General features: G+C 42.7%; 1 protein-coding gene across 2 annotated transcripts in view; it reads left to right on the forward strand.

The window, feature by feature from the left end:
• The first annotated feature begins 4452 nt into the window (after positions 1-4452).
• NRF1 (nuclear respiratory factor 1) overlaps positions 4453-15583 on the forward strand; it is a 40374-nt gene continuing 29243 nt past the window's right edge. The window contains exons 1-2 of one of the 2 annotated variants that reach the window (XM_075273900.1): positions 4543-4564; positions 5782-5860. In XM_075273900.1, the coding sequence (XP_075130001.1) occupies positions 5822-5860 (39 nt within the window). In that variant the 5' untranslated portion in view covers positions 4543-4564; positions 5782-5821. Of the gene's footprint in view, positions 4565-5781; positions 5861-15583 lie in introns of both variants that reach the window. The other variant, XM_075273901.1, reaches the window with a different exon arrangement.

Consider the following 15583-nt stretch of genomic DNA (forward strand, 5'->3'; position numbering starts at 1 on the left):
TAAATATTCTTTACAACCCCACCCAGTGACCTGTGATTGGCCAGGGCTGAACCAAGGCACTAATTTGAGCTGCAGAGGGGGAGAAATAACAGGAAAACAATATAACACAAAAAATACACATAGAACATGCAAGACGGGACATGCCAAGACAACCTGCAGGTACAAGGGACAAACATAGAAAAAGCAGCTCATTTCAGGATGCTGTCATTTACTGCAGATTCTGCCCCCAAATCCTCAGCAAATTCTTACCAAAATATTCCTCCCATGGTTATCATGGGAAGCAGGAAGCGCAAAAGGAGGCTGAAAAAAATAAGGGTAAGTTCACACAATGCCCTTTAGGGCAAGACATACTATGCAAAATTGGTGTTGGCAGAAAGACTTCTACTCTTATTCACTTTAATGAAAAGTTCAGGCAGAATTCACTGAAAGATCAAACAGGATGCTTCATTCTTTTTCAGCTAGTGGGAAAAAAAAACAAAAAAAAACGCATCTGCCTCCTATTGAAATGAATGGGACATTTTATTTTGTTAACACCATGTGAACCTTATCCAAACTTACAAAAGTAGGGATATAATTAATACAATTATTTACTAGGACTCTGTTCACACTTTATTGTGGTCTGTTAGGGGTCTGACATATACGGCAAACAGCAGGCTCTTACACATTGCCCTTAGCACCTATTGTAAGAAAAAAAGTATATGGTACATTAAAATGTATTCACTGTATGCCTCTACATGAAACCGTACACTTACTAGCCTATATACAGTGAAAAAAAGGTAATGTGATCCGTGATGGAGATATGCTAGCACCTTGTGATGGATATATCCGTAATGATGATCTTGTAGTTACTGCCCAATGTTTGCACAAGATTGAAGTGGGACATGGGCGATATTAGACAGGATGGCTCTTTTTGCAGCTGCTGGCTTAGATGAACCTTCTGCAGATACACCTGTGCTTAACTCTTTCAACACCTCTGCACTAGGACAGAGTTTCCCAAACTGTGCTCTGGGGAGCACCAAGTGCTCCTCGAACCATTTACAGGTGCTTCACGGTATGGCGATAATAAAGGGTTAACAATTTAAAAAATAGGTAAATGTGAAGGGTTTCAAAATTAAAATACTGGTTCACATGCACTCCTGTATATACGAGACCAGCGGCTTAATGCTTCACGGTTGGACGGTACTTCCAAACTGGTCTCAGACCTCCCTTTCTGGATTAATATGCCGGTCTCGAATATTCGCCGAACAAGCTGTACCTACGGACGGAAGTGCTTTAGTCATCTTTCACGCTTATATTGTGCGGTCACTCGATCCTGTGTCAGTTTAGTTTGCGCAGTATTTGCAGTTATTCGCCATGTGTTATTCAAAAACATTCCTAATTTGGTTGTTCACACAATGGATCACTGGTTGAAGACTGGATACTTCAGAAAAGCAGTTAATACCACTGACACAGACCCTCCAGCAGGAGCAGCGGCTTCAACATTGAACAAAAGTAAAAATATGGATGTTGTGATTATCCAGAACCAGATTTAGGCGATACGACTTTTCATTTGCAGTGTTGAAGAGATTACTGATGCTGAAATAATTCGATAGGCTGAAGAGTTTGTGGAAGAGTTAGGGCGGGTTCACACCTGTGCCTGATCTCCGCTTTAGTCAATCCTGCTGGGTTTCAGTCTTCTGCCCCGAAAAACCGGACAGGGGACAGAAACCCAGCAGTCAGTTTTCAAACCCATTCAAGCGAATGGGTTTGAAAAATAAGCGCCTGTGAGCGTTTTGTACCTGTCCGCGGCAAAACCATTTTTTTTAACTGGACACAGTCGGACATGCAGGACTTTGTGTCCGGTTAAAAAAAAAAATGGTTCCACCGCGGATAGGTACAAAGCACTCACTTTTCAAACCCATTCACTTGAATGGGTTTGAAAACTGACTGCCGGTTTTCCATCCCCTGTATGGTTTCTCAGGGCAGAAGACGGAAACCTGCCAGATTGGGTAAAACGGGCACAGATGTGAACCCGCCCTTAATGACGCCAAATGCGCCAGAAGCGTTCAACAAACGAAAATATAATATCTAAAATCAATTCGTTAGAAATCCCCTCCCCATCGTTAATATCGCGCATTACCTTTGTCATCGATGTAGGTTTTAGGTAAAATATGTTAAGTGCTCCCTACAGAATTTCTGTCGTGAATACTGCTCCTTAACTCAAAAAGTTTGGGAAACGCTGCACTAGGAGATTCAGCTGGGGAGAAAGTTTAGAAGAAATTCTTAGCTTGGTCTTAAACGTCACCTTTCTCCAAGTTTGGGACCCCTAAACCTTCAGAATGCCATTATGCAATGGAGTTTAGGGACCCTGTTCCTGCAAACTTTAATAAGTAGCTTACCGTGGGGTTGAATCCAGGAATCCGCTTTACCACATCAGTGTAATCCGTTTGTAATGTGAATCGCAATAGCAACAGATTTCAAAAAATCTATTTGTAATATAAAATGTTTACTTGAAAGTCTTTAGTAGAGTGCTGATAGGATTAGATTGATACAACACAGATGAGTGGCTGATTACCTCTGCAGAACGTTCCCTTTCTTCAGCGGAGTACCTGTGGGGACTTAATCCACTTCGTGTTTGTTTTGGGTAGCCTTGACAGAATTCCACCAGAAGCAACCAATATACAGGTGCATTTAAGTCAATACGCTCAATAACAACAGTACTAACTCTAGTCTTATTGGCCCATGGTACAAAGGTGAATATATACATACCAGTTTACACAATACCTGCTTGCCCTAGTAGCTGGACGACAATCCTTACCACTACTACTGTTGAGGGAATGACCTCCGCCAGAATACGGGTCACTTCCAGTGGTCAGTCACCTGCTCCAAATCAATCATGCATGTGCGCGCTGACAAAGATAAACACTGACGTTGATGCAGTTTTAATCTCAGTCCATGCAACTGGGCGCTCTGGCTGCTCACACAATACTGAGGTTTATTGAGGAAGTTACAGTTTTTATACAGGAATGCAAGAAAGATAAGATAACGGCAGGCTGTAAGCATATACATCTTGTATCCGAATACACTGGCGATCAGTCATTGGCTCTTAAGTTTCAACATCTCTTAGATTTCGATTTCCCGAGAAATGATACTGTCTTTCTTGTAAACCACATGACGATCGTGTGCGTCAGCCTCTGGGTGCGGTACTGGATACAGGCACCATCTTAATGTATAAACGTTGCACAAAGAAAAATATAATTTCTTAAGCAGTATAAAGAATGTACAAAAATAAGAATGGACATGGTCTACCTTCACACTACTAAGGGTCCATCCACACGGAGTTATTTGGTGTGGAATTTTAGCGATGAAAAAAAAGCCTCCCATTGACTTCAATGGTTTCCTTTTTCTACTAGGGTCCATTCACACAGAGGAAAATGGTGAGGAATTTCAGGAGCTGAAAAAAAAGCGTCCCATTGACTTCAATGGGTCCATTCACACAGAGGAAAATGGCGATGAATTTTCCGCACTGAAAAAAAAAGCCTCCTATTGACTTCGAGTCCATTCACACGGAGGAAAATGGCGCTGAATTTTCCACACTGAAAAAAAAAGCTTCCCATTTAGAGATGAGCAAGATGAGCTTACTCCATAGAAATGAATGGAAGCACCTGGTACTTCCGCTTTGACGTCGGCCGGCCGCTTAACCCCCCGCGTGCTGGCTACGTCCATTCATTTCTATGCGACCCTGCTGTTCGGATCGGCTGATCCGAACAGTACTCGCTCATCTCTACTCCCATTGACTTCAATGGGTTCCGCTAGCTTTTTTTCCTTACTTTTCACTACTCTGTGCATAGGTTCTTAAAGGGGTTGTGCATGATAAGTGTTTTTTTACTATCTCAAAGGGCTGGGGAAGGTGAACGAAAAAAATAACCCTTAGCACCGGGACAAGTGAGCACGGGTTACTTTATTTTTTCATCTTCCCCAGTCCCCTTGCAAAAAAACATATCCTGGACACCCCCTTTAACCCTGATGCATTGCAGCATGTTAGTGGCCCCAAACTGGCAGACGCTTTGGACAAAACTGTTTTTGGACAAAATTTTTATTATGGCTAGTGCAGGGCTAACCCCCCCCCCCCCCAAAAAAAAAAAAAAAAAAAAAAAAAAAAATACATTTTTTTACCCCAGGCATTGGCCATAAGCCCTTGTTATCTTTATATAACGCCAGTAAATTTTCAGATGGTTAGCAGCCCTAGTAGTTTGTTCAGTGTACAGCCCTTTTCAAACGTCTATCTGTCAGTAGCTGCAGAATTAGATAGAATCAAGCAGAAAAAACAAGACCCAAGAGCCTTATGTTGAGGTATCAGAGGCTACAAGCTAGTAGTAGATACACTACTATACGTTGTGACCTTCTTGTAATGGCTAACTGAACAGGCCGCTACGTGTACTAGGCTGAGCCGTGACGTCATGACGCCATTGACGCAGCTCCAGCTCTGGCCGTGTGTAGCGTGGGCTCCCGCAGCCATTGCAGCTCAGAGAGGTCCTTGCTTGAGTGTCACGGCGCAGGCTCGCTGTAGCGCAGCCGCTCTGAGGTGAGTGCCCTACCGCGCAATCTCCAGCTATCTCAGCCCTGCTGGCGCAGCCGCAACACGGAGCTCGGGCTCCGGGGCTCAGCCGGCAGCTCCGCCCCGCACAGCGCTTGCCGGGGATAACTGCGGGAAGTGGGGCGCCGGGAAACGGCTAGGGTGCTAGGAAAAGGCGGGGAGGGGGCTTTAGGCCTGAGTAGGCCTATATGAATGCGATCATTTATTGTGGGTGGAGGAGGCCTTGGTCTTCTTGCTTGATGTTCAGGCATCTGCTAATAGCAGAAAAGGCCGAATATGTGCTCGCCTGTATGGGCGCAGAGCTGGCGCTATTTACCACTGTGCAGGGTACCTGTGTGACTGGTGCTGTATCATCTGCAGGGTATATGAATGGAGGCTCAGCACGGGCTCTATTGTATTAACCCTTTCTACAGGGTATCTGCACACTCTCTGCATCTCCTAGTATTTTATGTATCTAGTGACCACTGGCCAGCACTTAGAGATCTAATAACCCTGTTGTGTATATGTGTTGCACCATATACCATAATCTATAGATGTATGAGCACTCTTCTAACCAGTAGGAATCTGCACCACCATTCACAATGCCATTGTATTATTTTCTTCACCTTCCCCCTAGAAAAAATAATCTGTGTAGTTATACAAAGGTTACATTACCCGCAAGTGTCCATGGGGAAATTGTTCACATTGTATGTACAATGTGAACACACGTGTGTATGTGTGCACCTGAATCGGACACTGCAGCTGTTATCTGCCAGCTTTAGGCCATGTTCACATCTGGAGCCTGCATGAGAAAGGATTGGGAAGATAGCAAAGGGTGCTACACTATTTTGTCTGATGAAGTGGTGGTGTCCACAGCTAAAACCAGATAGACTTTATCATAGTCAACGTGATCCATATAGGCTTATACAATGGTCCAGTGTGTAGGTTATTTTTATTCTGCCCCTGTAACGGAACTGGAAAACAGAAATAATGATGCAGAAGTGAACATAGACAAAAATTTCAGGCATACTTAGTCTGTGACATAAAGGTTGTATGTTTGCAGTATTTCACAGACTGAATACTGTCCGAGTCTTAAACCCTCATAGTCGCTTTTGATGTTAAGTCACTCCAGGACTGCTGTCCAATACTGTAATCATGCTGGTAATGTGACCTTGACCTACATTATACTAAAACTGACAATTTTATGTATACATTTTGTTTTGCAGTGACACAAAAGCTTTCACTTTAGTACATTTAAAAAGTCAAATGCCAAAAGCGCCCTCTTGGCATATGTCTAGGCTACAGGTATGTTTCAGTACATGTTAATATATATGTGATGTTAGCCATAGATGTATGTGAAATGCCTCAGGTTCTATAGTCTGGTTAGACTATGGACACAAGCAGCAATGAGACATTCAAAATACTGAACCACATCATACTGCCAGAGCCATATCTATGGGTGTATGTGACCATCTTAAAGCGTAGCTAAACTTTTGGACAGCTTTTGATTTGCCAGTATTTGTATCATTAATACATTTTGTAATATAGGTTAACAAATTTTGGACCGTTTCTATGAAATATATATATATATTCCTGTTCAAGCTCCCAGCGTTTCTATGAAACCCTGCAATTTTTCACTCTCTTCCTTGCTTCTATATTGAGAGCTTTTCCTGTGCTCAAGTTTCTAATTCTTTGGCTCCACTTGGGGACCCGAAAAAATGTAAACCTAATCCACTTGAAAAGCAGTTACCTACAGACCCCATAGACTATAATGGGGTCCACCAGGTTTCCTCCTGAAAAATGCAGAGAGAAAAAGCAGGATTTTTCTCAGCATTTTTCAAGCGGAATGGGGGAGATAGAATCCCTGAATGGAAACCTAGTGCTGTTGTAAATCCAGCCTAAGGGGGCATTCACACTACGTATACTGAAGCTTATTCTGAACGTAAAACACGTTCAGAATAAGCGGCGTATAAAGCAGCTCCATTCATTTTTATGGGAGCCGGCATGCGAGCGCTCCCCATAGAAGTGAATGGGCTGCTTCTTTCACTGCGAGCAGTCCCATTGAAGTGGATGGGAAGTGCCGGCATGTACGGCTCGGCATGAGCAGAGCTTGCCATATACGCCGGTACTTCCCATTCACTTCAATGGGACTGCTCGCAATGAAAGAAGCAGCCCATTTTCTTCTATGGGGAGCGCTCGCATGCCGGCTCCCATAGAAATGAATGGGAAGTGTTCGGCAGCCCTGCTGTAACGCCGGCGTGTACAGCTGTGATACACGCTGGCGTTACGTAGTGTGAATGCACCCTTACTGTGTATTAGAGTACGGGCTGTAAAATGTAGAGAAAATTAGGGTGGGGGGGATCTCTTCAGATATATCTCGGATATTATAAAATATATATGAAAGAGGAGATTCTCTGCTTAACACAGTTGCTTAGTAAATTCTATGGGGTTGAATGCCATATTTATATCTATACTGTTAGCCCATAGAAGCATTACGCAGGACTGACCCATGGGCTGTACCATTCTGTTGTGCAGAGTGGTGTCAGCACTGATATAAATGCATTTGAGCAGGATTTTAAATACATGTTTATTACAAAACTATGATTAATAAACCTAGAATACCGCTTTATTATTCTCAAGGAAGCCAAGCATAATTTTTCCAGAGCAATCCTTTTTCTTCAGCTTTGATATTTGAGATGTAAACCTGAGAGTCTGAGCAGTTTTTCCTCTTTAACAGACTAATGTTGACGTGTGATAAGATGCTGTGATGTAAGATAGGATTGGGTGTGAAGCTGCGTATTGTACTGTAGAAGGTGGAAGATGAGCAACATTGCACTTATCTGGGCAGTGCACTCAGCAATTACAATGCAAGGACAGAAACACAGTTACATTTTTCCTAACCAATACTTTGCGAAAACCCTCCTGCTTATCTTATTTTGGTTTACATCTGTTCCATAGTTTCATGCGGCTGGCAGATGGATGGTCTGGCGATGGTAGTGCACTTCTCATTCGCCACACTGAAACATCTGGCATGGACAAATGCCTCTGTCATTTTGTCAGATTCATGCAGGAGACAGTGGCGGACTCAATTTTTTTAAAAATTTTTTGTGTATTCTAACTGGCTCTCCTCAAGAATGAAACTGGCTTTCTAGTACCATTGGTAGCCAAATTTTACCGTCTCCATAAACTTATAGAAAAAAAAAAATTAGCAAGCTCGCCAACTTTGGCAGGGCCAGTCAACTATCTTATGTGTACGAGGGCCTTCTGGCTCCAGGGCCCTGGAACCATAGTGGGGGGGAGGGGCAGTTCTAGTTAGCTAGTGGAGAGGCACTGACTCCCAACTTGAGAATCACAATGATATAATATATTAATATTGTATAATGCCTTTAATGTAGAGCTTTATTTAGGACCTTTCACGTGGCTTTATTTGGTTCAGTGGTATGAACCACGACTTCCTTGAACAGAAATTGCAGTACTCCCAGAGGATCTATTCAACCAAGTCGTCTGTTCACCTATGTAAAAAGCAGCAACATGTCAGACGTATAACGAGGCTTTTTCTTAACGATCTGTACAAGTATACAAACTGTGTGCCAACATCAAGTCATTATATGATTCAAATTCAATAAGTAGTGGTAAATACATATGACACGTCTCATAATGTGAAGTTTCATATGTAGCAATATATGTAACGATACAATAATATTAGTGGCATACATAGTTTAAGTAAAATTCTTAAGAGATGGGGAATAGGACCACTCGACTGCATGAAAGCAGGGCAGCCCAATATTACATATTTCCATAATCATTTGGCATTCTCAAGTGCTCAGTGCACAGACAATAAGAATGAAGTTTTTTTTAGTGTGAAATTAATAGTTTGAGCACAGTTGTTTTTCTCTGAGTTCACCTTAAGCTTTACAAAGGGCAACACCCCACATGTGTAGACATAGTGCAGGCAGGTAAATGTGGTCTGGAGAAGAAAAGAGTTAATGAGGAGTGTTTTCTTCTGGAGGAGAGCTAATTTGCATAGTGTTTCCCTGGAAGCATCGCTGCAGGGAATCCTTATGTCAGCACAACCACTATGGGAAGAACCTGCATCTCCTGAAGATGTGCCTCTATTAAATCAAAGGCAAACAGAAGTACAGTAGGGGCACATGTACCTCTGTAGTCCAAGACGCGAGACTTGATCTCGCAAGGTGGTGACCAATATGCCTTCCAATACAACTCTCAGAAGTACTGTTACCTGTCTTTTCGTGACTTGGGCTCGACTTTGTGCAGACCTCAATACATCGGCTGCATATTTGGGATGGAACACCATCTCTTTGCATCTTCTGATAGGCCCCACTTTCCTGCTTCTAAGACAGTGGACATTCTTTGTCCCTTATGCTTGGGAGAGATGGTAACATATCTATACTTTATTTACATGCCATATGCCAAAAGAGTGCCCTAGCTGCACTTTCTTCTACATAGGGACACAGTTGAAAAAATGTTTGTTTGTTTGTTGGGGAAGGGGGGTTGTTGTGCCAAAGCCGAAAAATAAACAATAAAACAAAAAATAAAATCTAATTTTGGCATTCTTATTGTAACGATTCACAAAATATCGTGAGTGGTGAAAAAAAACATGATAGAATTGCTTTTTATTCCAGCTGGCTAAAAATGTTAACGTTAGGCAATACATGATATTAGGGCTGGGGTCGATTATAACCTAAATCAAAGTCACAAATAACTGAACATTTTGTCTAGATTACAATTGATGTATGATTTTTAGGACCCTCCTTTTTTACACATGCCTCACCATGTCACTGAATTTTGGTTTTGGTTATTCACCTATCGCTAAACCTGATTGCATAGTGACATATCCTTTAGCCAATGGCAGTGTAATACAGGAAGGCATGGATCCAGAATAACTGAAATATTCATTGTGAGCAAGTTCACATCGATTAATCCAGTTGACTTTGGTTATCTTGTGATTAATTGCCCAGTCGTCATAAGCGGCACCGGACTTCCCTGGCTCCCCCCTGTTTACACACAGTGCTCAGTGAACTTCCGGTGCTCCATGCTGGTTAATTAGCATATCAGTAAAAGCAGGTTAATTCAAAAACTGCTGAGAGGATTACTAAACATAAGGTATGTGTGGAATAGCCTTTCTAAAGGCTATGCAAATATATGCTTAGTTAAAAATCACTAGAGCCAATGATAGAATCCCTTTAAGGTGTTAATCGGATGTCTCTCCTAACTGGTTCTATTTGCTCAGTATGCCAGTACCTTGAAATGTAAATGATCACTGGTTCTGTGCTAGGCTGTGGTGTTAGGTAGGCCTCTCATCCCACTCCAGCCTGATTTCGACTCCTTTATAAATAAGTATGGTCAGACAGAAGCTGCAAAGCTCCTAATTCAACAAAAGTCTAGTGATTAAACTCCTATGAAAATAAACAATCTATCCATCTAATTCATTGCACGGTACAGACAGTTGTATCATATACCGTATTTTTTATTTACTATAATGCACTTCTTTTTTATGCGAGGAGAGCCCTTGATATAAAGTCCCTATAACTTATAGTCCTAAGTCATTTCCTTAATGGTTGGAAGGAGCGCTGATAAAGTGCTTTTCCTGATCAAACAGAGAACTGAGTCTGCACAGCTCTCTCCCTCCTTGCCTCACACCAAGCGGTCAGTGCTGGGCAGCAGAGAGGAAGCTGCTCACTCAACAGTGTTTGTTGGTGGACCAAGGTCTTAATGTGAAATGAACCCCTGCATCCTGGACCTTCATAATACCAGTGGCTGGGAGAAATGCTCATCTTCCAACCGCTGTCGCTAAGCCCTGATACCATACAATAACAGCAGGAATGATTGCTGGTTCCTGTTGCCTCTATTGTAATGTATTAGTGCTAAAAGCGCAGTGTTAGTTAACTGTCAGTTCTGTGTGGAGAGTATTGAGGAGCGTTATGCACAGTGGGGGGCAATAAAGTTGTATTGCCCCTATACAATATAATTCTCTGTTAGTGCCACCCACACAGTACTGCTCTAATGGCAAATAATGCCAAGGAGCCACTGGCTCCTAAACTTAAAACTTACGAGCCAAAACAAATTTTTTAGTTGCCAGACTATATAATGCATGTAATTTGGACAAAAGGGTACCCAACAACAAAAGAAAAATAATAAATACCCGTTAAAACATAAGTTTTATTTAAATTACTGGATAAAAGACTAACAACTCCGTACAGTCCCAATAAAACGGTCCTCCTGATACTGATCTCAGGACCATAAGAATAAGGTAAATGCGGGATCACAGAGATTAGTGTAGGTTCATATGCAGGAAATAAATATAATGATCCAATGCAGAGACCAACGCCTTATGTCCTATTTCTCTGTATCCCTTAGACACAATTTCAGTCACATTCTATCTCTGTCTAAACACCACTTAATACATACAGAGGGACAAATATAGTGTATATGAATCAACACTCCATGGGGTAAATTGTTTCAGCTCTAGTGGCCATGCAGAGCTAATTAAGGAGAATGAGCAAGGGGGGATATCTAATGGGTCGGATACTTATGTAATTGCCCCATGCCCCTATTCCTTTACCTTCCTTTTTCAGCTCCACACTCCCCTCTTCTCCTACGCCCAGTGTATTACCATAAAATGCATGCTAGTAACCACACACACTAATGATCCTCCCAAACAATATATTGCTCCCTCAGCCCAGTATAATAGCATCCCCAAAGTATAATGCTATGCCTAATGCTCCCTCCCTCAGTTGTATAATGCTTCCCATTATAATGTGCTCCACAGTTCCCCATGCAACAGAAATTGCTAGCTGAAGTTTTCGTGCTCCACCATTATGTTCACTCTATCTACAAATAGAGCAGATGTCAATACATGCAACTGTTGGATTTTGTCTTACAGAGGGAGCGTGGCAGCAGAGCTTGTTGAACATGGCACAATAGCTAAAATATCTTGATTCCATTTGCACATTTTTAGTCACATTGGACATCTGGAGATACCCCCCCCCCCCCTCATTTTCTGTCACGTGGCGTAATGCCCCCTCAGTGCCCACCGCTTGGGTATAATTCCCTCCGCATATTGCTGATATTTCTGCTGCATTTTGCCTTCCCTGTGTAAGTCTGTGGAAAGAATGCTGCAATTTTGAAAACGAAATGAATGTGCTACATTTTGAAAATACTGATACTAGCATTTTCTGCATTTCTGGATGAGATTAAATTAAATCTAATTCACTTTGCTATTTTTGATGCTAGCAATTCTGCAAAGTGTGGCCTCAGTCTCAAGCATTTTTCATGTTCACTTAGGGGAAAAGACTGTGACCCTCAGCATTCACGAGAAAGAGGGACCCGCAAAAATATTCAGAGATCCAAACAACCTGACCCCCTACAATAAGGCATTTAGTCTCATAAGAATAGTAGTTAGGGAGCGTTCACACTACCGTCGGTGTCCGACATGTAGTGTCCGTTCCTAATGTCCGCTCAAAATCTGTCACGGACACTAGGAGCGGACACTAGATGTGTCCGTGACACCTGTCATTCACTTTAATGGGCATCGGGTGCGTTCTTTTGCACTCCATGCCCGTCCTTTCCTGTCCGCAAGAGAAGATGTCCGACTTCTCAAGCGGACAGAGGAACCCTGCATGCAGGGTTTTTCTGTCCGCTTGAGAAGTCGGACATCTTCTCTTGCGGACAAAGAAGGACGGGCACGGAGTGCAAAAGAACGCACCCGAAGCCCATTAAAGTGAATGACAGGTGTCACGGACACATCTAGTGTCCGCTCCTAGTGTCCGTGACAGATTTTGAGCGGACACTAGGAGCGGACACTACATGTCGGACACCGACGGTAGTGTGAACGCCCCCTTAATGGAAACCTGTGTCATTGAAAAAAATGAATGGGTTTTAAAACTGACTGCCAGGAAGCAGTCCCCTGTCCAGTTTCTCAGGGGCTTAGGACGGAAACCCGGTGGACTGACACAGGGATGCAAGTGTGAACACCCCCTTAGCTGCTTTGTGCTCACTGCTTGTACATTACTGAGAGTGGAGTCTACGCCTTCTCACAGCGAATGTCAGTAGAGTCTCTATTTCTGACTAGCTGCTTGTGTTATTCCTGATAGGATTGTACAGTACCACAGTTGCTTGCATCAGGTGGAAATAAGACTTTTCTTTAAAGCAGTGTGATCACCAGAGTATATAGTATGTGTGTGTGTATACAGTACAGAACAAAAGTTTGGACACACCTTCTCATTCAAAGAGTTTTCTGTTTTTTCATGACTATGAAAATTGTAGATTCACACTGAAGGCATCAAAACTATGAATTAACACGTGGAATTATATACTTAAAGAGGACCTTTCATCATTTTTCACACAGGCAGTTCTATATACTGCCGGAAAGCTGACAGTGCGCTGAGTTCAGCGCACTGTCGGCTTTCCCGATCTGTGCCCGGTGTGAAGAGCTGACGGTCCGGTACCGTAGCTCTTCTATGGTCAGAAGGGCGTTTCTGACCATTAGCCAGGAACGTCCTTCTGCCTCGCGGCGCCAATCGCGCTGTACTGTGGAGCCGGGAGGAACGCCTCCTCTTCTCCTGATAATGCTCGTCTATAGACGAGCTGTGTGAGCAGAGGGAGGGGGCGTTCCTCCTGGCTCCACAGTACAGCGCGATTGGCGCCGCGAGGCAGAAGGACGTTCCTGGCTAATGGTCAGAAAAGCCCTTCTGACCATAGAAGAGCTACGGTACCGGACCGTAAGCTCTTCACACTGGGCACAGATCGGGAAAGCCGACAGTGTGCTGAACTCAGCGGACTGTCAGCTTTCCGGCAGTATATAGAACTGCCTGTGTGAAAAATGGTGAAAGGTCGGGGCCACACGGTGGCTCAGTGGTTAGCCCTGCAGCCTTGTAGCGCTGGAGTCCTGGTGTTCAAATCCCGCCAAGGGCATAAATCCATCTGCAAGGAGTTTGTATGTTCTCCCCGTGTTTGCATGGATTTCCATCCCATATTCCAAAGACATACTGATAGGGAAAAATGTGCATTGTGAACTCTATGTGGGGCTCACAATCTACATTTAAAAAAAAAAAAAAAAAAAATGGTGAAAGGTCCTCTTTAACAAAAAAGTGTGAAAAACTGAAAATATGTCTTATATTCTAGGTTCTTCAAAGTAGCCAGCTTCTGCTTTGATTACTGCTTTGCACACACTTGGCATTCTCTTGATGAGCTTCAAGAGGTTGTCACCTGAAATGGTTTTCCTAAGTGGGATTTCTTGCCTTATAAATGGGCCTGGGACCATCTCTTTTGTTGTGCAGAAGTTAGGTGGATACACAACTGATAGTCCTACTGAATAGACTGTTAGAATTTGTATTATGGCAAAAAAAAGCAGCTAAGTAAAGAAAAACGAGTGGCCATCATTACTTTAAGAAATGAAGGTCAGTCAGTCTGAAAAATTGGGAAAACTTTGAAAGTGTTCCCAAGTGCAGTTGCAAAAACCAGCAAGTGCTACAAAGAAACTGGCTCACATGAGGACTGCCCCAGGAAAGGAAGACCAAGAGTCACCTCTGCTGCAGAGGATAAGTTCATCTGAGTCACCAGCCTCAGAAATCGCAGGTTAACAGCAGGTCAGATTAGAGACCAGGTCAATGCCACACAGAGTTCTAGCAGCAGACACATCTCTAAAACAGCTGTTAAGAGGAGACTTTGTGCAGCAGGCCTTCATGGTAAAATAGCTGCTAGAAAACCACTGCTAAGGATAGGCAACAAGCAGGAGAGACTTCTTTGAGCTAAAGAACACAAGGAATGGACATTAGACCAGTGGAAATCTGTGCCTTGATCTGATGAGTCCAAATTTGAGATCTTTGGTTCCAACCACCGTGTCTTTGTGCGACGCAGAAAAGGTGAACGGATGGACTCTACATGCCTGGTTCCCACCGTGGAACATGGAGGAGGAGGTGTGGGGGTGCTTTGCTGGTGACACTGTTGGGGATTTATTCAAAATTGAAGACTTACTGAACCAGCATGGCTGCCACAGCATCTTGCAGCGGCATGCTATTCCATCTGGTTTACGTTTAGTTGGACCATCATTTATTTTTCAACAGGACAATGACCCCATACACACCTCCAGGCTGTGTAAGGGCTATATGACCAAGAAGGAGAGTGATGGGGTGCTACGCCAGATGACCTGGCCTCCACAGTCACCAGACCTGAACCCAATCGAGATGGTTTGGGGTGAGCTGGACCGCAGAGTGAAGGCAAAAGGGCCAACAAGTGCTAAGCATCTCTGGGAACGACTGTTCAAGACTGTGGGAAGACCATTTCAGGTGACTACCTCTTGAAGCTCATCAAGAGAATGCCAAGAGTGTGCAAAGCAGTAATCAAAGCTAAACATGGCTACTTTGAAGAACCTAGAATATAAGACATATTTTCAGTTGTTTCACACTTTTTTGTTAAGTATATAATTCCACAAGTGTTAATTCATAGTTTTGATGCCTTCAGTGTAAATCTACAATTTCATAGTCATGAAAATACAGAAAAACTCTTTGAATGAGAAGGCGTGTCCAAACTTTTGGTCTGTACTGCATGCATGTATGCATATATATATTATAATATATGGCATACAGTTTTGTTTTTCCATTCACTACTCTTGGTTAAAGTGCTGGACAACATTTTGCCTCAATAATACTGAGTAATACTCCGTAATACTGGGATTTTACCATAGACTGCAATACAGTATTATTGCAGTCTATGGTATAAGTGAACTAATGATCGTAGATTCAAATTCCCAAGAATGGCTGAAAAAAGTTTTAAAAATCCAGAAAAAATATACAATACCGTAAGTTCAAATCTCCCTGTTTCCCTAGAATTCCTACATAAATAAACATAATCACATTAGGGATCCTGGTGTAACAAAATGCCTGGATTGTAAAAATACACAATTATTTATTTCATATAGTGAACACCATAGTGAGGAAAACTGAAGTGCCTACAACGTTTTTTTTGTCTGTTTGTTTACAGGTTCTGTCTAGAGAATGAACATCTCGC

The sequence above is a fragment of the Leptodactylus fuscus genome, chromosome 5 (assembly GCF_031893055.1).
Source record: "Leptodactylus fuscus isolate aLepFus1 chromosome 5, aLepFus1.hap2, whole genome shotgun sequence".
Classification (NCBI taxonomy): Eukaryota; Metazoa; Chordata; class Amphibia; order Anura; family Leptodactylidae; genus Leptodactylus; species Leptodactylus fuscus.